Source organism: Pleurodeles waltl, chromosome 8 (assembly GCF_031143425.1).
Source record: "Pleurodeles waltl isolate 20211129_DDA chromosome 8, aPleWal1.hap1.20221129, whole genome shotgun sequence".
Taxonomy (NCBI): Eukaryota; Metazoa; Chordata; class Amphibia; order Caudata; family Salamandridae; genus Pleurodeles; species Pleurodeles waltl.
In genome coordinates, this window is record NC_090447.1 from 1,431,309,194 (window position 1) to 1,431,335,964 (window position 26,771).

At 48.3% G+C, this 26,771-nt stretch overlaps 1 protein-coding gene across 1 annotated transcript in view; it reads right to left on the reverse strand.

The window, feature by feature from the left end:
* The window catches only part of BRWD1 (bromodomain and WD repeat domain containing 1), a 1,722,898-nt gene that overhangs the window by 28,914 nt on the left and 1,667,213 nt on the right, over window positions 1-26,771 (reverse strand). The window contains exon 40 of the mRNA XM_069202575.1: window positions 25,904-25,999. Coding sequence (XP_069058676.1) covers window positions 25,904-25,999 — 96 coding nt within the window. The remainder of the gene's footprint in view (window positions 1-25,903; window positions 26,000-26,771) is intronic.

Sequence of the window (26,771 nt, forward strand, 5' to 3'; positions counted from 1 at the left end):
ATTCAATAGAGAGTTTTTATGAATCTGAATGTGGTTTTGAATCTGATGTTGTGTTGTTTAATCTTTTGCTTCCCACTGGTCTCCTTCCCCGCTGTTGCCTTCCTAATCCCCTTTTCCCCACTTGGACTCTCTTAGACTCTGTGACATTCTAATCAGAGTATTGGAGCTGTCTTGTGGTGGACGTGTTGGGAACGTGCACAGACCCCGAGGATCTGGCGACTCTGACAGTCTTGCCGACGCCAGCAGATGCACAGCCATGGAAATGTTACAAATGCTGGAAGGAGCCGGTGAAACAATGTTGCAAGGCAACATCCTCTCTGGAGTTCCAGGCTTGTCTGGTTCCTGTGAAGTCCACCAGCGGTTCCGGTGTCCAGGAGCAGAAGAGGTCACTGCGGAGGAGTCCTGGTGGAGTCTTGCACGCCAAATCTGGGGACCCAACCACAAGGGAGTCTCCTAAAAGCCCTAACAGGGGGCTTGGTCATTCTGCAGGTTGACCACCTATCAGAGGGGGTCACTGACACCAGTCACATGTACTGACCAACCAGCAGCTCCCAAGGCCCTCTGCACATCTTGTTTTGAAGATGGCAGAATCTCAAGATGGAAGAGCTCTGGGTACTACCTGTGGGGTTGTGATGGACAGGGGAGTGGTCACTCCCCTTTCCTTTGTGTGCTTTCGTGCCAGAGCAGGGACCTGGGATCCTTGGAATGGTGAAAAACGGATTATGAAAAGAGGGCAACAAATGTGCCCTTTAACGCAAGCCAGTGGCACGGGGAGGTTACGCCTCCAAGCCTTGTAACACCTATTTCCAAGGAAGAGGGTGTTTACTCCCTCTCTCACAGGAAATCATTTGTTCTGCCTTCCCCCTGCTTGAACTGGCCAATCAGCAGGAGGGCTGAAACCTGTCTGAGGGGCTGCAGCAGCATGGCCTGAAAGACTTGGAGGAGCAATACTGGAGGGGTCCTCTATTGGAGCCCCCAGAGTGCACGGAATTATGCCCCCAATACTGGCATTAGTATTGGGGTATGAATCAAGTCATATCAGGGTTTATAAAGCGCAACTACTCACCCATAAGGGTCTCAAGGCACTAAGGGGTTTGTCCTCTGAGCTTCAGGTGAAGAGCCAGGTTTTAAGGTCCTTCCTGAATGCAGGTAGCGATGGTGACTGCCTGAGGTGCAGGGGCATGGTGTTCCAGCTATTTGCTGTGAGGTAGGCGAAGGATCTTCCACCAGCCGTGGGCTTCTGAATGCGGGGTACTGTGATTATGACATATTTGACACCAAACATGCCTAGGTTCGGAGTAACCCTTATGTAGCTGGAGCACAGGTAAAATGGCTTCCCACACTTACGAAGTCCAGTGCATTGGAACTGAAGTTCATAGGGGCACCTCTGCTCATGCAGGGGAGGCCCTCACACACAGGGACCTGCACTCTGCCCTCTGGGCTAGGAGGGCCTACTAGAGGGGTGACATACAGTGACCTGACGCAGTGACTAGCAGTGGAAGGGTGCAAACACCATTTCACCCAGACTGCAAACGGAAGGCCTGCTGACAGTTTGCACTGGCTCCCATGGGTGGTATAATACATGCTGCTGCCCACTGGAGACCCCTGGTGTACCAATGCCCTGTGACCATAAACTAGGAACTTACAGAGGTACACCAGTATGCCAATTGTGGGTTGTAAAGGGTACTGAAGGAAGTTGGCTCCGAGGGTAGTGTTAAGCATTTGTTGTACACACACAGGCAATAAATGAGAACACACACTCAAAGACTTAACTCCAGGCCAATAGGTTTTATATAGAAAAATATATTTTTCTTTATTTTAGAACCACAAGATTCAAGATTTGAGGTAACTACATAAAATGCAGGGTACTTCACACAGGTAAGTATAGAACTTTGATACAGTAGTACACACAGTTTTGGTTAAAATGGCAAATAGCTATTTTAAAAGTGGACACTGCAAAAATCAACAGTTCCTGGGGGAGGTAAGTTTTGGTTAGTTCATGCCAGTACCACCCCTAAGGTGAACGAGCTGAAGAGGAAACTACTTTTCAAATTTCACCATCTTGATTGGAAGGAACTAGGCCACTAGGGTTACGGTTATGCCCACTTCACAGCAGAGGTGGTCATAAGGGTATAGTCACCCTCAAGGTGGGCAGCTCATTGGCTTCCAACAGACACTCCCTGTAACACACCTAAATTGAGTATTTACGTGGCACTCATGAACTCCGATTTCAACAACCTAAGAAGGCCCGAACAAAGAAGAGTTGCACCTGCAGAAGAGGGAAACTAGAAGTAGCTGACCATGCCGAACTGCCGACTGACCTCAAAAGGCTCTGCCCAAAAAGCCAACTCGTACAGCCTTCGACAAATACTCAAGTCTCCTGTGGGCAGCGGACCTGCTCTGCAACAAGAAACTCCAAGGAAAAGACTCTGCAGCTCCTGGACCCCCAAAACCACACACCAGTAGTGACTACTGCACCAGACGTCCACAACCAAAGGTGAAGCCAACCAATGGTGCCAACTCTGGTTTCCAGCTACTCAGAGACCAGAGTCCAGTGTGGTCTCACCCATCTTTGACCTCTGCATGCAGGCCCCCTCTCCCACAGCCTGGTGGTGAGAGAAAACCCGACACCTCCAGCAACCACTTCACCCGTGTCCCCTGACCCCAGCCGAAGTGGATCATCAGTGCCAATGGCATCCCCCTGCCCCTAAGAACTCGAATCCATTCTGGATCCACCAATGCCTGACTCCTCCACAATGCCTGCAGCATCAACATGTATTTATTTAAACCTCTTATCAAGTGCAAACTGTCACTTAACAGGTATCCTGGCGCTAAAGAGGGGTAAGAATACAAGGGAGGAAGGACAGCCCCCAGCCACTTTCAAAGAAAAACTACCACCGACTGCCAAAGAGCAGAAAGCGGTCATCCAGATATCGGTTAGCCTTGGGGGAACAATCAAGTCTTCAGCACTTTCCGGAAGTGCATCAAGTCAGGAGGGTGTCTCAAAGTGTCTGGGAGGTGGTTCCACAGAAGAGCTGTCTTGATCATTAAGGCACAAACTCATGTTCTAGACTTTCTAAATGTGGTCACCTGGGCCAGTTTCGTGGAGAAGGAACGCAAATTCCTGGCGTGGAAACACAGTTCTTTTGTAGAGGGACTGGGCCACTTCTGTGCAGAGATTTATGGACAATACACAAGGATTTGAACATAATTCTTTGTCTTAGTGAGAGCCAATGTAGTTCTTTCAAGGCTAGTGAAGCTGAAGATCTTCTGGGCCTATTTAAGGCCAATTTAGCCGCTACTTGGACTCTGTGGAGCATATTGAGCAGGTAATCAAGGGCGCCTAATAGCAGGGCAATGCAATAGTCCAGCTTGCTCAAGATAACACTACAGACTGCCAGTGCTTTCGAAGAAGAGGGCAACAAAGGGAGGATCTTGTGCAGTGCTCGAACTAAAGAAAGGCATGTACATGCGGTCTTATTTATGCAAACTTCTGGTCCAACAGCACCCCCAAATTCCAAACACCATCCGCCAGGAATGGAGACTCATCCTGGAAAAGAAGTTTGGTGGCATGTGACTGTGGACTTGTTTGCCGAGCAGCAAAGAAACTCAATCTTGTCCCTGTTAAATTTCAAAGCATTAGCACTATGCCACCCAAAGATGTCCTTCATGCAAGCATGGAAGGCCTCCATTGGCATCCTTTGAGTGCCCTCCAGGGATCAAATTAATTGAGTATTGTCTGCGAAGTTCACCACACGTACCACATGAGATTTAATAAGTGAAATTAGCGGGCTCATATAATTATTGAAAAGAATGGGGCTAATGGAGGAGCCTTGCGGAACCCCATGTTTAATAGTCCGGAAATCTGAACAGAGCGGTGGGAGGGACACCGTCTGCTGCCTGTCCAACAAATATGAATGAAAGCCATATGGCGGCTGTGCCCTTCACTCAGATCAAATCCAAACTAGCCAAGAATGTGTTGTGGTTTACGGTATCAAATGCGGTGGATAGATCTAAAAGAATCAAAACCACTGATTGGCTGTTACTGACCCATATTCTCAGCTCATCCATAACAGTGAGCAACGCAGTTTAGGTCCCATGTCCGCCAAATCCAAATTGCTCCTCTTCCAGGATGCTGTTCCTTTCCAGAAAATCAGATAGGATTTTACTGACCCATTGTTCCAGAATCTTCACAGGACAAGGTAGAAAGGAGATAGGCCTGTAATTGCTAAAAACTGTCGAGTCCAGCGATGATTTCTTTAAAAGAACTGTTGCAATATCCTTTTTCCATAATGCTGGAACCAGGCCCATCTGCAAAGACTTGTAACCAATTTGTCATAACGCTGGAAATAGCTAATTCCAAATCCTGTGTGGCTGAGGGTCAGCGGTAAGCTAGAGGTTATGGACAATGCGAGGGAACTAAATTCATCTAGTGTGGGGCATTCAAAGTGCTCCAACTTTGCTGTAGAGATGAACAAGTTACTTACCTTCGGTAACGAAGTATCTGGTAGAGACTCTATCTAGCTGCAGATTCCTTACCTTAGAATTCCCTGGCGTCAGCTTCGAATGCAGAGTTTTTTGTGAGCAGTACCCTGCGCGCGCGCCGGATGGCGTTGTTCGGATCCGCGTGCGTCGACCAGCTCCGCGTACGTCGTCAGAGTCGTCTATGACGTCACGGTTGTCTATATAGACGCCGTCTCTGCGCGCGTACGTCAGTTCTTTTTCACAACTTCACGCGCCAGAAGCACAGAGTCATGGAAGAACCGATTAATACACTTTTAACCTCTTTGACTGGAGAAAAACACTTTCATGCCTGTAAGAAAGGCAAAAAGTTGCCAAAATGAAACATATATATATATATATATATATATATATATATATATATACACACATATGTACATGAGAACAAATTTCCCCAGAGCGGGGAGGCTTGGGCGGGTGTAAGGAATCTGCAGCTGAATAGAGTCTCTACCAGATACTTCGTTACCGAAGGTAAGTAACTTGTTCATCTGATAGAGACTTCTAGCTGCAGCTTCCTTACCTTAGAATAGATACCCACGATATAACCCATGGCGGTGGGTCTGAAGGAGATTTTATTTATTTATTTTTTTATACAAGGAATTCCTGCAGGACAGAACGGGCAAAATGCCCCTCTCTCCTCACCTGGCTATCCAGGCAGTAGTGCTTCGCGAACGTGTGTAAGGAAGCCCACGTTGCGGCCTGCATTATATCCACCACTGGTACACCACGTGCCAACGCAGTGGTAGCAGCTTTCCTCCTAGTGGAATGAGCTCTCAATCCCTCAGGAGGCTGCTTCTTCGCCAAAGCGTAGCATATTTTTATACAGAGAACGGCCAAGCGCGAAATGGATCGCTTCTGTACTGCCCAACCCTTCTTTGCACCAACGTACCCCACAAAGAGTTGGTCATCCACCCGGAACTCTTTAGTGCGGTCAAGGTAGAACGATAACGCTCTTTTTGGGTCCAGTTGATGGAGACGCTCCTCTTCCTTAGAGGGATGCGGTGGTGCAAAGAAGGTGGGCAGGGTGATATTTTGACCCAGATGGAAAGGGGTCACCACCTTGGAGAGGAAAGAGGCACGAGTTCTTAACACCACCTTGTCAGGATATATTATGAGATAAGGAGGTTTAGAAGATAAAGCCTGCAGCTCACTCACTCTCCTGGCAGATGTAATTGCCACCAAAAAGGCTGTCTTAATAGTGAGCAGCCGGAGAGGATAGTTATGCAAGGGCTCGAAAGGAGCACACATAAGGAAGATAAGAACCAAATTAAGATCCCACTGGGGCATAACGTAAGGCACAGGCAGGAAAAGCTGTACAGGCCCTTTCAAAAACCTCTGTACTATAGGTGATTTAAACAGAGACGGTTGATCAGGCAACTGAAGAAAAGCCGATAAGGCTGCAAGATAGCCCTTAAGAGTCCCCAAGGAGGAACCCTGCTGGGCGAGAGACAAAATAAACAAAAGGATGTTAGACAGAGAAGAAGAAAGAGGATCAATAGACCTCTCTGAACAAAAAGAAACAAAACGTTTCCAACGGCAGGTGACTTAGTAGAGGGACGCCTGGCTGCCAGAATGACATCACAGACCTCGGGAGGGAGGTCATAAACCATCAACTGTCGCCGCTCAATCTCCACGCATGAAGGCGCAGAGTTGACAGGTTCAGGTGGAGAACCTTCCGGTGCTGCTGCGACAGAAGATCCTCCTGAAGAGGCAGCCTGATTGGAGGACCGATGCTCATTTTGAGAAGCTCTGGATACCAAACTCACCGTGCCCAATCTGGAGCCACAAGGATTACTTGGGCCCAGTCGTTCTTGATTTTCTCGAGAACTCTGGGCAGAAGTGGTATAGGCGGGAAGGCGTAAAGGAGGCTGAAGCTCCACTCGAGACTAAAAGCGTCTCCGAGTGAGTGCCGCCTTGGAAACTCCAACGTGCAAAATAGCTGACATTGCACGTTCTCAGCGGAGGTGAACAGATCTAACCAAGGCTCTCCCCACTTGAGAAAGAGACCTTGAACCACCTCCGGATGGAGACGCCATTCGTGACTGACTCAGCGGCTGAGATTGTCTGCTCTGGCGTTGAGTGCCGGCCACATGTTGAACCAGCAGGGTAATGCCCTGATGTTCCAGCCGTGTCCAGAGGCGTAGTGCCTCCTGACAAAGGGTCCAGGACCCTACCCGCCTTGTTTGTTGGAGTACCACATGGCGGTAGTGTTGTCTGTGAACACCTGCACCACTTTTCCTTTGAGAGAGGGAAGGAATGCTTTCAATGCAAGCCTGAGCGCCCGGAGTTCCAGCATATTTATGTGGATTCCCGACTCCTCCGAAGACCAGAGGCCTCTGCTCTCCGCCTCTCCCATGTGGCCGCCCCACCCCAGAAGTGACGCATCGGTCACTATAGAGAGATCTGGTTGGGGAAGGGAGAGGAGTCTGCCTTTGACCCAGTCGGGATTCGAAAGCCACCACTGCAGGTCTTTCACAGTCCCCTCTGAGATCTGGACCATGTAGGAGAGATTTCCCTGATGCTGCGCCCACTGGAACTTCAAGTCCCACTGCAGAGCCCGCATATGCCACCTGGCATGTGTTACTAGCAGGATGCAGGAGACCCAAGACCGAGCTGAAAGATCGGAATCTTAGCCTGATTGTCTTTGACTCGTTTTCCGGGTGGATAAGCCCGAAACCACACTGTGTGCAGAACAGATCCGATGAAAGCGAGCGTCTGAGAGGGAGTCAGGTGTGACAGCACGTTTATAGTGAACCCCAGCTGGTGCAGGAGGTTCGGCGTAGTCTGAAGGTGGGAGGCAACTGTCAGGGGCGAAGGCGCCTTCAACAGCCAGTCGTTTAGGTAGGGGAAGACAGAGACCCCTAACCTGCGCAGATGAGCTGCAACCTCTGGCATCACTTTCGTGAACACCCGAGGGGCACTGGTAGGGCCGAAAGGGATCACAGTAAACTTAAAGTGCTTGTGACCTACCATGAATCGTAGGTAAAGTACAGACACAGGGGCAGGCAGGATGGGGATGTGGAAATAAGCATCCTGCAAGTCCAACACTGCCATCCAGTCTCCTGGGTCCAAGGCAGACAGAACCTGAGCCAGGGTGAGCATTTTGAACTTCTTCTTGAGGAAGTAGTTCAGGTCCCGAAGATCTAGGATAGGACGTAAGCCTTTGTCGTCCTTTGGTATCAGAAAGTAGCGTGAATAACAACCACAACCTACTTCTGGCACAGGGACATATTCTATAGGTCCCTTGGCCAAGAGAGCCGCGACTTCCTGCCGGAGAAGCACCAAATGATCCTCCGGAGGATGATGGAAGGATGTTGGCATGTGTGGTAATGCAGATTCGAAAGGGAGGGAGTAGCCCTTCCGAATGATATGCAAAACCCACCCGTCCGTGGTGATATGTTCCCAGTGGGGCAGGTGATGGCGGATCCTGTTACCAACTGGGCGGGAATGAGGGGACAAACTAGGACGTTTTGGAGGCTGCAGCGGGGACAGAGGCGGACTGGACAGACCTCTGGTTCCCTGGCCCACGGCCACGTGGGATTCCGCGTCCACGCATAGGCTGTCCAGCATGCATGGCACAGTGGCTGGGTTGAGGATGCGACAGGGCGCTCCTTCCGTGACCACGAAAGGTACGAAAAGCAGACTGTGGTGGGCGTGTGGCGGAGGAAAGACCAAGGGACCGAGCCGTGGCCCGGGAATCCTTGAATCTCTCCAAGGCCGAGTCCGCTTTGTCTCCAAAGAGAAGGGTGCCATCAAAGGGCATGTCCATGAGTGACTGTTGGACATCCCCCGAGAAGCCAGAAGTACGTAACCAGGCGTAGCGCCGTAAGGCCACTGTCGTCGCAACCGATCTGCCCAGAGAGTCGGTCGTATCCAGCACACAACGGATAGTGAACTTTGCCACGTCTCTCCCATCTTTCACTGCTTGGGAGACGATAGCACGGGCCTCCTCCGGTATCTGCGGCAAGACTTGCGTAACAGTATCCCACAGTGAGTGGGAATAACGGCCCAAAAGACACGCGGTGTTCACAGACTGTAGTGCTAGGCTGGAGGAAAAAAAACAACTTCTTACCAAATTGTTCAAGCCTTTTTGATTCCCTATCCGGAGGTGCGGAAGGGAACACGCCAGAAGAAGAGGAAGCCTGGATTACAAGACTCTCAGGCGTAGGATGTTGGGACAGGAACTTTGGGTCGTTCGGTGCGGGCCGATGGCGGCGCGCGATAGTCTTGTTCACAGGAGCCCCTGTGTTTTGTTTGGACCATGTACCCAAAAGGACATCAGTGAGGGCCTGATTGAATGGGAGAAGGGGTTCTGAAGTAGAAGCCCCAGGCTGAAGCACCTCCGTCAGGAGATTAGACCTGACTTCCACAGTAGGTAGCTCAAGGCCAAGGACCTCAGCCGCCCTACTAATCACCATACTATAAGTAGCTCCCTCCGCCGTAGCCACGGTAGGAGGAGACCACATGCCAGCGTCAGGAGAAGTATCCAGACCACTGGCTTTGCCCAAGTCTTGTGCCCCGTCCGTAGTAGGGTCATCCTGGTATTCATAAGGGTCCAGGGACCCCTCCAATTCCTACCCGTATTCGTACCCATAGGAAAGTGGGTCTGAGTCCGACCTCGGGCGAATAGGGCCCACCGAAGTCGATGGCGAGTCGTCTGGGATGAGAATTGGGTTGAAGTAGATAGTGGGCACTACCGACGTCGGGAGCGTCGATAATTGGCCTGGTGCCGGGGAAGGTCTTGATGGCGCAACCGGCTCTGGTGCAGATCTGCACACGGATCCGGAGGTGACCTCGGTGGCCGGGGCCGAAGCCGTCGGCACAGACCCGAAGGCCCCTGTAGAAGGCTGGCCTGGATTATTGTGGGTACCTGATGGTACTTACACCTTGTGCCAGGTCCAGTTATCCCTTATTAGTAGATTAGTAGTGGTCTAGTAGCTTAGGCTGATAGAGGTAGCTATAGCAGAGCAGCACAGGCTGAACTATGAGACATGCAAATCTCCTACCATACCACTTATATCATATAGCACTATATCATAAGAATCACAATACTCAGAGTTACTAAAAATAAAGGTACTTTATTATAGAGACAATTTGCTAAAAATATCTCAGAGGATATACTCCCTTAGGAGGTAAGTAAAATACACAAAATATACACACAAACCAAAATCAGGTAAGTATATAGAAAAGTAGTGCAAACACTGTAGAATACAATTGAATGCAATAGGCCTAGGGGCAACACAAACCATATACTAAGAAAGTGGAATGCAAACTACTTAGGGACCCCAGGCCTAGTTTAGTGTGTAGACGGTCGCTGGGAGTGTACGAAAACACTAAGGGTGTCCAAGATACCCCACCTCAAGACCCTGAAAAGTAGGAGTAAAGTTACCCTACTTCCCCAGAAACACACTAAAGTCGTGATAGGAGATTCTGCAAAGACAACAACTGACTGCAAAGCACTGAAGACTGATTCCTGGACCTGAGGACCTGCAAAGGAAGGGGCCAAGTCCAAGAGTCACAAAAGTGTCCGGGGGGGGGGGTGGGCAGGAGCCCACTAAACCCCGGATGAAGGTGCAAAATGGTTGCCTCCGGTTGGAAGAAGCTGAGGATTCCGCAACATCATAAGATGCCAGGAACTTCTCCTTTGCACAGAAGATGTCCCACGGTGTATGAAGAGTCTTCGTTCTTGTAAGTACTCGTTTTATTCATAATAATACAGGACAGCAAATGAACACCTCCGCCACAGCCGCCATCCCAACCGTTCTCCTGTTTTATGTCGAGTCTCGAGCAAAGGTTCCAGAATCCCCGCAAGATTCGACATAAGAACTACGAGAGAACCCAACATATCTTTCCCTTTAACACATACAAAATTACACCCAAACATATACAAAAACATGTAATACATTTGTTAAACTATAGTACAAAATCACGAAACTTCCTAGGAAGCATCCTATTCCTAGTTGAGGATCTTCTGTCCATGTCCATCGTCACACACTCCTTCTTGTCAGGTCCTTCCAAATTCTTGTCCTTCCGTGGGTCGTTCCTTGCCTCTTGACTTACTTTGGTGGATTCCTTCAAAGACTTGTTGTTCAAAAGTTCCACATCACGAGCCAAGGACAACCTCTCCTTATTCCACCAATTGCCATCTTCCAATTTAACAGCATTTTTACAAATTTTGATGACTTTCTTAGGACAAGAAAATTTTGATTCACCTTTCTGAACAATGCGGGCACTCTTGATTTTGAAATAATCACCCACCTTTACACAAATTGTTTTTCTAGGATCATCTTTGTATTTATTCTGAGCAGAAATCCTTTTTTCATTCACTTTCTCAATCAATCCCTCATCAACTCCATTTTCACCCATCCACTTCCTTTTTAACTTAATTCCAGGAGCGCTTCCCTTCAATAATATAAAAGGAGACACACCGGTATCTGCATTGGGTGTGGTCCGCACCGCCCACAACAACTTTCTTAGCTCATCCTGACAATTTAAACCTCCAGCTTTGGCCAGCTGCATATTCTTTTTGATCACTCTGTTAAAGCGCTCAACAAGACCATTACTCCTAGGATGATAAAGTGAAGTCTTAACATGTTTAATGCCCATGATCACCAAAAAATCAGAAAATTGAGAAGATGTGAATTGACTGCCGTTGTCAGTAAGTATCACATCAGGAATACCCTCTCTGAGAAAAACCGATTCCAAAAATTCAATGACCTTATAAGAATTAGGTACCTTCACCAACTTAAACTCGGGCCAAAGACTATAAAAGTCAATTAACACTATTCCATACTCCACTTGCCCATTGGGCATATTGACAGGTCCAATCATATCCACTGCAATCTTACTCCAGGCTTTCCCAGGCACTTCAATAGCTTCAACAGGAGACGGCAGGACAACTTGAGACTTGTCACTGATAGCACAGGCTAAACAATCTCTCACGAAGTGTTCCACATCTCTGTCCAGCCCAGGCCACCAGAAATCCTCTCTTATTCTCCTTTTCATGGCTCGCATTCCTATGTGTCCTTCATGTCCCAAGGACAATACTTTGTACCTTAAATCTTTTGGTACAACCATTGCATTTGCACACATCAACATGTTATTTACAATAGACAACTCCTCAAAAACATGTCTGTACACTTCACACTGTTCAGATTTACACACACAGACCATCCCTGTGCTAAACCCTTCATGACCTCCTTCAATTGTTCATCACTTCCACACGCTTGCCTCCACTCATCTTCCGTCACAGCACCTCCCAATTGATACACTATAGAGCATACCAGGACATCATCCTCTTCTGGCTCCTCCTCATCTGACTCATTCTGGCAAGGAAGATGGGAAAGGGAATCGGCAAGTGTATTCCTTGCACCTGGAACATATTCTACATGAAAGTTATACATTTGTAATCTGTACTGCCACTTGGCTATTCTGGGAGTGGCTCGATGCACACCAGATGTAAAAAACAACTGTACCAAGGGTTTGTGATCCATCCTGACTGTAAAGTGCACACCCCACAGATACAATTTGAAATGCACAATGCCCCACCAACATGCAAGGGCTTCCCTTTCAATAGTTGAGTAAGTTTCTTCAGCACCTCTCAGACTGCGCGAGGCAAAGGCTACCACTTCATCCCTACCGTTTTTCCTCTGCATCAAAACAGCTCCCAATCCAAGTTGACTGGCATCCGTCATTTTTACTATTTCGTCCCTTGTGTTAAAAGACTTCAATGGAATAGCCAATGCTACTTCCTTTTTAATGGCTGCAAACTCCTGTTCACACTCCTGGCACCAGTCAAATTTAACATTTTTCCTTAAAAGAGATCTGATTTTATGTGTTTTACTTGCACAATTGGGAATGAACCTCGAATAAAACTCGATCAGGCCCATGAATGATCTGATCTGATCTGATCTTTATTACTAGGTGACTGAAAATCTTCAATAGCCCCAACCAGCTTTTTCTTTGGTTCCACACCTCGTTTGGAAATTTTATACCCTAGATAATCAAAACTAGTTACACCAAATTTACATTTGTTTGCCCCCAGAACAATCCCTTTATTATTCAACAAAGACAATACTCGTTCTATTCTTTCATCATGCTGTGCTTGATCCTTGCCAAAGACTAGAATATCGTCCTGGAAAGCAATTACACCCTCCATACCTCCAAATAAACTGTCCACCACCCTTTGGAATACCGCAGAAGCTGAAGCTAAGCCAAATGGCATGCGTCTAAATTGGAACAAACCTTCCGGAGTAATAAAAGCTGTCAAATGCCTTGAATCAGGATGCAGATTAATTTGATGATAAGCCGATGTCATGTCCAACAAACTGAACACACTGGCATCATCTAGAATAGATAGCATTTCGACAATGTTGGGCAACGGATGGCAATCCACCCAAATTTGTGCATTAAGGTCACGCAAATCCACACACATGCGAATAGAGTTATTGGCCTTACGGGCAATCACTATGGGGGCCACCCAACCTGATGCATCCACCCTCTCTATTATGCGTAGATCACACAATCTATCTAGCTCCTTTTTCAACTCTGTTCTCAGCGCTAAAGGTACTCTACGTACTTTATGGACCTTGGGAACTGCATTCTCCTTTAACTTTATCTTGTGTGCAAATCCCCTGAACATACCAATTCCTTCTTTAAAAACTCCAGGAAAGGCATCGACCCACACAGAACTAACAGATAACACCTGGTTGTAATTCTTGCTCAGTATTACTTGTTCAGGGTTATTGGGATCCAACAAAATACCCAACTTTCTTTGGTCTTCCCAACCTAAAAGACAAGTATCATCATTAGCTACATACACAACTCCCTTAGCTACATTACCTTGGAAATTCAACTCGACTTCATACTCCCCCAAAACTTCCACTGGTTTGCCACCATATCCCACAGGCTTGATGCGAGACTTCCTGAGCTCAACATGGTTGAAATTCTCCTTCCACACATTTCGACTCACAAGTGTATAGGGTGAACCTGAATCGGCCACAACAATTATTTCACACCCATTAATTGACAATTTACAGGTAGGCCTCTTAGTGTTGTTAAGAAAAACAACATCGCTCTTATTAGAACAACATGCAACAGTAAGAATTTCGTCATCCTCACTAGAGGAAGGATCAAAACCATCCAAATTGTCATTGTGTAACTTCAGAACTTTAGCCTTTGAACTGAAACTTGATGTGTTAACAGCCCTACAGACTCTAGCAAAATGCCCAACTTTGGAGCATTTTGAACATCTTTTTCCTACAGCAGGACAATTACTTGCACTACCTAAACGGGTGGGACTACCACACCTAAAACATTCCCTTTTCTTGTAATTGTCCTTCCTATCTGATGTTTCAGCTTTGACATTTGCTTGGGATTTGTTAAATGTCTGTTAGATTATAGCAACTTTCTGATGAGAATCCTTTTGACTAGTTATACTCATCTGTTGCATGAACATTGTTGTATTCTCGATTCTAGTGGCTATCTCCACAGCCTTTTCTAATGTTAAATTCGGTGTAGACAATAGTGTTTCTTGAACTTTCTTATTATTAGTTTTCTCGACAAGTTGATCTCTTATCATTTCATCCTCACATGCCTTGTAATCACAGGAACCCGCTAACATTCTCAAAGCCCCCACAAAGTTAGCCACTGGTTCTCCAGGAACTTGCACCCTTTTATAAAATTTGTGTCTTTCCATAATAACATTTTTACATGCTCTAAATATATCATCAAGGGATTTAATGGCAGAAGCATATTCATCAATACCGCCATCACCTTCACCCACATCTAATGAAACAGACACCTGGGGAATGTGTTTTAAAATTTTGCGGTCCTCTGGACCTAAACAATGACGTAAAACAGCAAACTTTTTCCTATGAGTAAAGGAGTCACCGTCTATGGCATCTAAATATGCTTTGAAACCTTCTTTCCACGAATCCCAATCCGCTTCTGATGAAATAGGATCCGGAGAGAATACTGGAGGAGGGAGAATGGATTGCTGCATATTAAATGTAACCACAATAAAATGTTGATGAAAGTTGATCTACAGATGAAGAATGTGTAGAACACAAAGATGTGCGTATCCCGTTATTTTGCAAAACATGCTGCGCAAGGTGTGCATGTCACCACTGAAAACAGGTTGAAGGAGAACAAGTTAACTCTTCTATGCTGCTTCCAATGCTTGAAAACAAGTAACTTGTGGAAATGAAGGCACGTTTCACTTAGGAAACGTGTCACTAAATGAAATAGTTAGCACTTTAAAGTGTTTCCTGGCGTCTCCGTTGCCAGGAAACGAACTAGTACGTTAGAGACAAGTTAAAAAGCCAATGTGTGAACTAGCAGCTTCACGCGTTTCCTGGCGTCACCGTTGCCAGGCAACAAACTAGCCCATAAGACGCGTATCCAGCGTCTTCGTTGCGGAGCAACAAAGTTCCAAGGTGCTGACGCGTGATGTGAGTAACGACTGAAGAAGGCGCGCGCTATGACTCAACACGCGCCGAAGACTCACTGTGTCAATAAGCCCCCAAAACCATCGGAAATTGAGAAAACCGGCTTGCTGGATCGTCGAGGAAACAGAGGCAGCAAAGATTGCGCTCACCGGTACAGAAGTACTGAAGGCCGGTTGAAGGCGACGGAGGCAGCCGCGCATAGAATTCTTCAAAGGAGTGCACACGTGGGTCCAGCTGTCCTGTAGTCCCTCGTCGCCAATCAAGAGGCTTCGTTCTTGTAAGTACTCGTTTTATTAATAATAATACAGAACAGCAAATGAACACCTCCGCCACAGCCGCCATCCCAACCGTTCTCCTGTCTTATGTCGAGTCTCGAGCAAAGGTTCCAGAATCCCCGCAAGACTCGACATAATAACTACGAGAGAACCCAACAGTGTACTGGAGGATGCAGAGTTGTTTCCATGCAGAAAGTCCGCAAACAAGCCTTGCTACCTGCAAAGGTCACGGTTGAAGAAAATGGGTGCTGCCCGGGCCCAGGAAGGGCCAGGAGGTCGCCCCTTGGAGGAGGAGACAGAGGGGGTGCTCAGCAACACAGAGAGCCCACGCAGAAGCCGGCAGCACCCGCAGAAGCACTTAAACAGGCGTTCAAGAAATCTGAGCACAGCGGTCGTCTCAACACTACAAAGGAGGGTCCCACAAAGCCAGTGGTCAACTCAGCAATTTGAGCATTGCAGGACGGAGTGCTGGGGACCTGGGCTATGCTGTGCACGAAGGATTCCTTGCAAACTTGCACAGAAGCCCTAGCAGCTGCAGATAACGCAATACACAGGATTACTGTCTGGCGTGGGGAGGCAAGGACTTACCTCCACCAAATTGGGACAGAAGGACCACTGGACTTTCGGGGTCACTTGGATCCAGCTCCTGTGTTCCACGGATCACACTCGTCAAGATGAGGGGGGACCCAGAGGGCCGGTGATGCAGAAGTTTGGTGTCTGCGTTAGCAGGGGGAAGATTCCGTCGACCCACGCGAGATTTCCTCTTGGCTTCCGGTGCAGGGTGAAGGCAGACAGCCCTCAGAGCATGCACCACCGAGAAACAGTTGAGAAAGCCGGCAGGATTAGGCGCTACAATGTTGCTTGTAGTCGTTCTGCTACTTTGTTGCGGTTTTGCAGGCGTCCTGGAGCAGTCAGCACTCGATCCTTGCAGAAGTCAAAGAGGGAGATGCAGAGGTGCTCTCGAGAGCTCTTGCATTGATTATCTGAAGAGAAACCCACAGGAGAGACCCTAAATAGCCCTCAGAGGAGGATTGGCCACCTAACCAGGTAAGCACCTATCAGGAGGGGTCTCTGACGTTATCTGCTGGCACTGGCCACTCAGAGGCCTCCACTGTGTCCTCACACCTCTGCATTCAAGATGGCAGAGGTCTGGGACACACTGGAGGAGCTCTGGGTACCACCCCTGGGGTGGTGATGGACAGGGGAGTGGTCACTCCCCTTTCCTTTGTCCAGTTATGCGCCAGAGAAGGGACTGGGGGATGCCTGAACCGGTGTAGACTGGCTTATGCAAGGAGGGCACCATCTGTGCCCTTCAAAGCATTTCCTGAGGATGAGTGAGGCTACTCCTCCCCAGCCCTTAACACCTATTTCCAATGGGAGAGGGTGTGACACCCTCTCTCAGAGGAAATCCTTTGTTCTGCCTTCCTGGGACTGGGCTGCCCAGACCCCAGGAGGGCAGAAGCCTGTCTGTGGGTTGGCAGCAGCAGTAGCTACAGTGAAAACCCCAGAGAGCTGGTTTGGCAGTACCCGGGGTCCATGCTGGAGCCCCGGGGATGCATGGGATTGGCACCCCAATACCAGATTTGGCATGGGGGGACAATTCCATGATCTTAGACATGTTACATGGCCATATTCAGAGTTACCATTGTGAAGCTACATGTAGGTATTGACCTATATGTAGTACACACATGTAATGGTGTCCCCGCACTCACAAAGTCAGGGGAAATTGCCCTGAACAATGTGGGGGCACCTTGGCTAGTGCCAGGGTGCCCTCACACTTAGAAACTTTGCATCTAACCTTCACCAAGTGAGGGTTAGACATATAGGTGACTTATAAGTTACTTAAGTGCAGTGTAAAATGGCTGTGAAATAACGTGGACGTTATTTCTCTCAGGCTGCAGTGGCAGTCCTGTATAAGAATTGTCTGAGCTCCCTATGGGTGGCAAAAGAAATGCTGCAGCCATAGGGATCTCCTGGAACCCCAATACCCTGGGTACCTAGGTTCCATATAGTAGGGAATTCTAAGGGTGTTCCAATGTGCCAATCAGAATTGGTAAAAATGGTCACTAGCCTGCAGTGACCATTTTAAAGACAGAGAGAGCATAGGCACAGAGGTTCTGGTTAGCAGAGCCTCAATGACACAGTTAGGCACCACACAGGGAACACATTCCGGCCACAAACTATGAGTAGTGGGGTCCTGGCTAGCAGGATCCCAGTGAGACAGGCAAAAACAAACTAACACACAAGTAAAAATGGGGCTAACATGCCAGGCAAGATGGTACTTTCCAACAGCCCATCAAGCCGAACCTCTTGGCCCCGAAGGCACTGTATTGGGGTCGGCACGCCCAAAGATGAGGCGCATGGCCTTGTAAAACTAAGTTGGGCGGGGGTCGCTCCGGCTCCAGGAAACTCTGGGAAGCGCAGAGTCGACCTAGACGTAGGCTCCGAGCCGCGTCTGGGTCGACTCGCGTCGGCCGAGCGACAGGGTGAAGTCGGAGAGCGATGGGACTTCTTCAACTTCATCTTCTTACCTTGACCCAAGGATTTCGAAGAAGACGAGTGGTGATGACTCCGCAACCCATCTCGAGACCTTCCTCTCGAGCGAGACCGGGTCCTACGCGGAGCGGAGTGCCGGGCTGCCATTATAGCTTTAGGGACAGCTCCCTCAAAGCCTTCGGGTGCATGGCCCGACACTCGGAGCATGACTTCCGGTTGTGGTCGCACTCGAGGCACAACAGGAAAACGCAATGAGGATCCGTCACCGACATCGTCCGATGGAAGTTCTCACAAGGCTTGAACCTGGTCTTTGGGGACATTCTCGACGCACCAAAGTCGTACCAAAAAAACTCGACAAAATGGTCGAATTCAACCAAAAAATAGCCTAGCGTAGCTCTCTCCGGATCAGCGCATGGTGCGGAAAGAAAAGAACTGACGTCACTGCACAAGGGCGGCGTCTATGTACTACTCCCGACGTCATCACGGCGACCACGACGCCTGCGGAGTCAACCAATGCCACATACCGACGCGCAAGGGTATTGCTCGAAGAAAAATCTCCGGATCCAGTCTGACACCTGGGGGAAAATTCTAAGGTAAGGAATCTGCAACTAGAAGTCTCTATCAGATATGCATCCCTCATCCTATCATTGTGTGTCTATATTATCTATCTGTGTGGTATCCATATCACTTATATACCATAGTACCTGCTTAAATAAATCTCCAAGTACTCCTTTTCTCTATACGTTAAGTTCCTCCATGATGTCCATTTAATATACACCAATTCCGTTTCTATATGACAATAAATCATATTCGGTAGTTATTAGGTTTTTGTCTACAATTATGTTTATAACTCATACTTTGATGTATACAAACATCTCCTCAACTCAATCTGTTTTCTTAGTTTATTTTAAGAACCACATGTTCAAGATTTGCAGTAAACACTTTAAAGGCAAGGTACTTCACTTAGATACTTTAGGAACTTTGAATAAAAGCAATATCACATACAGTCTTTGTAAAAAAGGCCGTAAGCCATTTTAAAAGTGGACACAGTGCAAAAATCAACAGTTCCTGGGGGAGGTAAGTAAAGGTTAGCACTGGGGGGGAGGGAAGACACAAGTAGGCACTCAAAACACCCTCAGCGGCACAGGGGCGGCCGGGTGCAGTGTGCAAAGCATGCGTCGGGTTTTGTACAGGTTTCAAAGAAGGGACCCGGGGTCACTCTAGCGGTGCAGGCAGGCACAAGGGGGGCTTCTCGGGACAGCCACCACCTCGGCTAGGCAGAGTGTCACCTGGGTGTAACTCCTGCTCTGAAGTTCGGATCCTTCAGGTCCTGGGGGCAGCGGGTGCAGTGCTGGTTCCAGGCGTCAGGTCCCTTGTTACAGGCAGTCGCGGTCAGGGGGAGCCTCTGGATTCTCTCTGCAGGCGTCGCTGTGGGTGTTCAGGGGGTTCGTCTCTGGCTACTCACGGGCTCGCAGTCACCGGGGAGTCCTCCCTGTGGTGTTTGTTCTCTGAATCTCAAGCCGGGGGCGTCGGGTGCAGAGTGTGAAGTCTCATGCTTCCGGCGGGAAACGTGCAGTCTTTGAAAGTTGCTTCTTTGTTGCAAAGAAGTAGCTGGCTTTGAGCAGGGCTGCTGCTCACAGGAGTTTCTTGGTCCTTTAGTCCAGGGCAGTCCTCTGAGGCTTCAGAGATCGCTGGTCCCTGTCGGATGTGTCGCAGGTTGCAGGTTTTCGAAGTTGGAGACAGGCCGGTAGGGCTGGGGCCAAAGCAGTTGTCGTCTTCCTCCTTTTCTTCAGGCTTGTAGGTCAGCAGTCCTGGTTTCTTCAGGTTGCAGGAATCTGATTTCCTGGGATCTGGGGTGCCCCTAAATACTGAATTTAGGGGTGTGTTTAGGCCTGGGAGGGCAGTAGCCAATGGCTACTGTCCTTGAGGGTGGCTACACCCTCTTTGTGCCTCCTCCTTGTGGGGAGGGGGGCACATCCTCAATCCTATTGGGGGAATCCTCCAAAACTAAGATGGAGGATTTCTAAAGGAAGGGGGTCACCTCAGGACACCTTAGAGGCTGTCCTGATGGGTGGGTGACTCCTCCTTGTTTGTCTCATTATCTCCTCCAGCCTTGCCGCCAAAAGTGGGGGCAGTGGCCAGAGGGGCCGGCATCTCCACTAGCTGGGATGCCCTGGGGCGCTGTAAAAAAAGGGGTGAGGCTTTGAGGCTCACCGCCAGGTGTTACAGTTCATGCAGTGGGAGGCGTGAAGCACCTCCACCCAGTACAGGCTTTGTACCTGGCCACAGAGTGACAAAGGCATTCTCCCCATGTGGCCAGCAACATGTCTGGTGTGTGGCAGGCTGGCAGAAACTGGCCAGCCTACACTAGAAGTCGGATTGGTATTCAGGGGGCATCTCTAAGATGCCATCTGGATGTATGTTATAATAAATTACACACTGGCATCAGTGTGCATTTATTGTGCTGAGAAGTTTGATAACAAACTTCCCAGTTTTCAGTGTAGCCATTATGGAACTGTGGAGTTTGTGTTTGACAAACTCCCAGACCATATACTCTTATGGCTATCCTGCACTTACAATGTCTAAGGTTTTGCTTAGGCACTGTAGGGGCATAGTGCTCATGCACATATGCCCTCACCTGTGGTATAGTGCACCCTGCCTTAGGGCAGTAAGGCCTGCTAGAGGGGTGACTTACCTATGCCACAGGCAGCGTGAGGTTGGCATGGCACTCTGAGGGGAGTGCCATGTCGACTTAGTCATTTTATCCCCACCAGCACACACAAGCTGTGAGGCAGTGTGCATGTGCTGAGTGAGGGGTCCCCAAGGTGGCATAAGACATGCTGCAGCCCTTAGAGACATTCCCTGGCCAGGGGTACCAGTTACAAGGGACTTATCTGAGTGCCAGGGCTGTGCCAGTTGTGGAAGCAAAGGTACACTTTAGGGAAAGAACACTGGTGCTGGGGCCTGGTTAGCAGGCATTTCCTTACAAGGAGTGTGGTGGGAGTCCCTTTAAAGATGGTTTCTTCTCTGTTGCTTTGGACAGAGCTGCTTGCCACAGGAGCTTCTTGGTCCTTTGGATTTGCAGGGCAGTCCTCTGTGAGAGGTCGCGGGGCCCACTGGATGCGTCGCTGTTGCAGGTTCTTTGGATCTGGAAATAGGCAGGTAGGGCTGGGGCCAAAGCAGTTGTGGTCTCCTTCTCTGCAGGGTTTTCAGGTCAGCAGTCCTTCTTGTTAGGTCATCAGGAACCTGATTTACTGGGTTCAGGGTCACCCCTAAATACTAGATTTAGGGATGTGTTTAGGGCTGGAGGGCAGTAGCCATAGGCTACTGTCCCTGATGGATGGCTACCCTCCTTGTGCCTCCTCCCTATGGGGAGGGGGCCACATCCCTAATCCTACTGGGCTAAATACTCCATGCCAAGATGGAGGATTTTCTAAGGAAGGGGTCACCTCAGCTCTGGACACCTTAGGGACTGTCCTGGCTGGAGGGTGACTCCTCTGTTTTTCTCATTAACCCCTCCGGACTTGCCGCCCAAAGTAGAGGCTGTGGGCGGGGGGGGCTAATCTCATCTAGCTGGAATGCCCTGGGGCGTTGTAGGACCAGGCGTGAGCCTTTGAGGCTCACCGCCAAGTGTTCAAGTTCCTGCAGGGGGGAGGTGTGAAGCACCTCCACTCAAAGCAGGCTTTGTTTCTGACCCTAGAGAGCACAAAGGCTCTCACCCCATGGAGTGAAAAACTTGTCTGTTAGTTGCAGGCTAGCACAGACTGGTAAGCCCTGCACTAAAGGGTTGGGTAAAATACAGAGGGCGTCTCTAAGATGCCTTCTGTGTGCAATCAGTGTGGTTTCATTGTGCTGAAAAGTTTGATACCAAACTTCCCAGCCTTCAATGAAGTCATCATGGAGCTGTGGAGTTCGTAATTACAAACTCCCAGCCCATGTACTCAATATGGCCACACTGCACTAACAAAGTCTAAGAATTGCCTTAGACACTGTAGGGGCATATTGCTCATGCAGCTATGCCCTCACCTGTGGTATAGGGGACCGTGCCTTAGGGCTGTAAGGTCTGCTAGAGAGGAGACTTACCTATGCCACAGGCAGTGGTTTGTGGGCATGGCACCCTGAGAGGTTGGCATGTCGACTTTACCTTTTTCTCTTCACCAACACACACAGTATGCGATGGCAGGGTGCATGTGTTTGGTGAGGGGTTCCTTAGGGTGGCACAATAGATGCTGCAGCCGTTAGGGACCCTCTCCTTGGTCACAGAGCCCTTAGTATCACTTGTACCTTTTACAAGGGACTTAGCTGTGTGCCAGGGATGTGCCAATTGTGGAAACAATGGTACAGTTTAGGGAAAGAACACTGGTGCTGGGGCCTGGTTAGCAGGATCCCAGCACACACTCCATCAAGTTAGGAGCAGATACCAGGCAAAAAGTGGGGGGGGTACTGCAAACAAGGAGTCCGTTTCCTACACTGGCATCAGTAGAGACTTACTGAGACAAGGTGTTTGATACCAAACACAATTTCAGTGCAGCCATCATGTAGTTGGGTAACTCATAATAACCATCCATATCCTTAAAATGGCTGCCTTTTCATTTGCAACATCTAGCAATGGGACTAGACATCACAGGGGCCTATCTGCTCATGCAGTTGTGCCCTCACATATAATATAATGCCCCTGCCTTAAGGGTCTAAGGCCAGCTGTAGGGCAATTGACATATGGTATATGCAGTGAACCTTGCCATGGCACACAGCGAGTGTGCCATGTCGTGTTTTCAGAATGGTTTGGACCACTTCACGCAGCCTGCAATGACAGCCTGTGTGCTGTACGTGTGTGGGCCCCTTAGGGTGACATAATACATGCTGCAACACTGCCGGTGGTGGTGCTGGGGTGGCTCTTTAGTACCCATTCTTTAGGTACCAGGGGTACCATTTACTAGGGATTTACAGAGATGCTAAAGTCCTTGCCAATTGGGTTACAATTAGACATTTAACTTGTTTTACGAGAAAGCACTGGCAATGGGGGCCTGGTTAGCAACATCAGCACTAGGGTAGAAAGTGAACGTGGCCCTGTCAAAAAGGACACTTTCCTAAAATGACCCTGTAGGAAAGTGCCCCATTTTTTGCTCACTGGTAATAAGGTTCTACGACTGAGGTGCACTGGGTCACTGCTAAACAGGTCCGAAGTGCCACTGCTCTTTCCCTGAAAACAGGTAATGTGTACAATAGGCACACCCTCCACTACCTGTGTATGTTTCTTTTAAGTGGTAGCCCCTGGTACCTAGGGAATGGGTAGGGGAGATGGTCACTAAGGCTGCAGCACAGTATTGTGTCATACTCAGGGAACTCCTAAAAACAAGTTGCACACAGCTTTCATTGTAGTCTGCAGTCCTGGTGCAAGCTAGGGGAAAACACAACACGGCACGCCCATCGTGTGCCATGTCAATGTCACTGCATCTAAATATATTTAATTTACCCCTACAGCAGGCCTTGGAGCCCTAAGGCAGGGTGCATTATATTTGGTGTGTGGTCCTATCTAAGAGCAGATTTGACCCTGTGCTGCACAGCCCCACTGCTGAGCATAGCAAGTGAGCAGGGAAGCCATCTTAAATTATGTGTCGGACAATCGTCAACATGAGATACCCCAGCCACATAATGGCTTCACTGAAACCTAGGATGTTTGCTATCAAACACCACATCTTAATACATCTAGGGTGATTCCAGCCTCAGATTTATTATGACATGAACCCCGAGTGCACCTTAGAGGTGCCCCCTGAACTCTACTAGTCTGAGTGTGTTGGCTGACTAGACCCGACCAGCCTGACACCCCAGATAGGTTTCTGGGCCCCTGGACTTGAGAGCCTGCGCTCTCAGATCAGGAACAAAACCTGCTCCAGAAAGATGTGTTGTCACCTATTCAAACAGGATGGCTAGCAAATCTTCATACCAAGGCCAGGCACTTCAAAGGCCCTACTGCCTTTGGTAAACAACCCTCGGCTTCTGCAGACCTGGGTCTAGCACCCCCCCTACTCCCCCCATCCCCCCACCCTGAGGCCTACTTGGCACCAGGACAGGAGGGAAAATCAATGTCAGTAGGCATGCAGCATCTTTCGGCTATCCACACCCCTATGATGGGCTACCTGGAATGGACACTCGAGGAAGGGTTCCACCATCCTGTTTTTGGAGGAACTACGCCTTCTAGGATATGCATATCCCACTCCCCACACGGGGTGTAGTTACCCCAAGGGTAAGTAGCCCATTGGCTACTACCCTACATTTCCCTAAATGCCCATAAGTTGAGTATTTAGATGCCCCCCCCCCGAGACCAGAAAAACAGATTTGTCCGAGACAAAGAAGAAGAGGACACAGAAGAGCCGGAAAAGCGCGTAATGTGGACAACAGTTAAACTCTTGGAGCGAAACCCTGCCTGCATACCTGTTCCTGTCCCGATAATCGCAACATCACGACTCGTCCTACAGCCGTGGGGACTCCAAAAGCCTCGGAGGTTCTTCAGCACTTCACCAGGCTGTCAGCACCTCCTTTGGAGTGGAGGACCCACTTCTCTTCATCGTCCAAGCACTAACTGCGATGTCGGGTCCATCGTTCTGCTGACCACCGAAGCAGCAGCCATCCAGGAGGAGGTCAGCATGCTCCATGAGACCAGTTCCCTCCCCCCAACCTCCCCCTGCCCCAAAAGTGAGCAGAGATTAGGACCAAACTGAGCTGCACCAACACAAGGGGTACTGAGCCACTTGCACCAAACAGGCTTGTTGAGGCCCATCCCAGACTCCAACAGCACCTCTGAAGACCTGCAGACGAGGGACGTCAGCACTGCAGAGGACATCCGATCAGTCGTCCAGTTGCCTTGTTTTGTCTCCCTCTCTGCAGGTCACCAAAAGAGCTGTGTGCACCTTGAGACAAGAGCACCGCTGCTAAAGATTCTCTGCACCTGAGCGCCTGGGTTTACAGATTCCAATGGTGTCCCCCTACTCCCAGGACACCCACCAACTGAGTCCCCTGTTGGGAGCTCCCAGACTTGTCCCTAAGTCCAGCCTTGGGCCTCCTTGTCGCTAAGTGTGCAGTACACAGAAACCCGACTTGATGGGAACCACTGCACCCGGACGCCACAGGGCAGGTAAAGCTCAAATGCTGGTCTTGTTTTATGACTTTACACCTCTAGCACCTTTCTACCTACATGGGGACCCCCAAGAACTGATAGCAAGGACCCCAATGCAGCAGACGTACCTTTAAACCTTTACCATGTAAAGGTGCATGTGAAACAAAGTGTTACTTACTTGAAAATCTTCATAAAACACCAACAGTACTTGTTCTCCTGAAAGTACTCTGGTATTGAATAATTATATAAACAAAGTAACTATTTTTCTAACGATAGGTCTCAAGATCATTCTTGAGTGAGTGTCTCATTTATTGACTATGTGTTCAACAAACTCTTCGCTCTACCCTCTAATGATCCTAACTGCCTGCCCATAATACCACAAAAGGGAGCATTTGGGAGTGTCCTTTTTAGGTCCTGGAAACCAATAAGGGTTGCCAGTACTATCTACATAGTGTCTCCATACATTCGACATTACATAGATAGTCAGCTTCCTACAGCCCTTTGACAAAGTTTTTTTTGGGACAGAAAGCATACAACACATTAAAAAGATTCAAGCAAAGCCACAGCCTATGTTTAGGTTTATATTCACCACTCATGACTTTGAATCACCAGTAATGAAAGCTCCAAAGGACAGTGAACAATGCTGGCCACATAAACCACAACAAAGAAATGTTTTTTTTTTTTTTTAAATCAAATGGGGTAGAAGAGTTTCAAGAAGTTAAACAAAGAAGCATATACCCTATCCATCAACGTACAAACCATTTCATAATTGCTGGAGTTAGCTTGAAAGATAGGTGCTTTTATGTTTAGAAAATAACTGAAAACACACCTCATTCGAAAAAATGTTTAAGGTGTTAGGTATCCATTCAGACTATTACAGTTATGGGTTGGAATCTGTGGTGAAGCATGCTTTCTGAATTATCTCGCACATCTCAGTGGCACACCTGTTTCCTTTAATGAAGACGACCCATTTCTTTTTAACAAGCTGTGGTTCATTTTTCTGAGATCATTTAACTTATCACTGTAAAATGAAGATGATGATGCCATACCTGTTTTCTTGGAAGCTTCTTGTAAATTACTGGAACTGGTGGAAGACACTTCTGAAGAGGAAGATGTATTTGAGGACTCTTCTTCCGATTCACCTTCTGAATAAACATATTTCCAATTAAAAGGACTGGCAACCTTTTCTAAAAATCAATTTCAACATATAAATAGAGTTCATTACAAAACAAAAGTTACATTTTATTTCTCCAGTAATGAAACAAACTAATTTAATGTCTTTATTGATGCATGAATCTGTTGTCATTCTCAGCAAGATACCTGAATGTGAGCAACTGATGTCAACACATTTCACGAACAGCTAGACTACCAGCTCCTGGGGCTAATATACAGATTGAATTCAGTGGTTCCCATTTCCTTGTCTTACTTTAGAGGAGGACATAAATTAGGTTTGTCGTTGTGAACCCTGTTGAATCTAGTAAGGAAATGAATGTGTCAGCCAGTTTTAAAAACACTCTAAAGAATATATATATTTTTTCTGCTCTTAATTAACAAGTTATTTACCTTCAGTAACGCTTTATCTGGTAGAGACAATATCTAGTTGCATATTCTTTACCTTAGAATTTCCCTCAGCCGGCAGTCTGGATCCGGAGATTTGTTCAAGCAGTAACCCTGCGTGCCATTAGGTAGTGTCAATCGACTCCACATCCATCGCTGGCGTTATGTGCACCGGCTATGATGCTGCGTGTCCGATATAGGCACAACCCTGGTGCGCTGACATCAGTTTCTTTTCACAACTTTCCATGCCAAAAGCCCAGAGCCATGTAAAAGATTGACCACCGGTGCATCAAAACTTGGGCCCGGAAAGGGAACTCCCAGTCCCTAGAAATCAGCTCACAGAACGGGGATGGGTCGGTG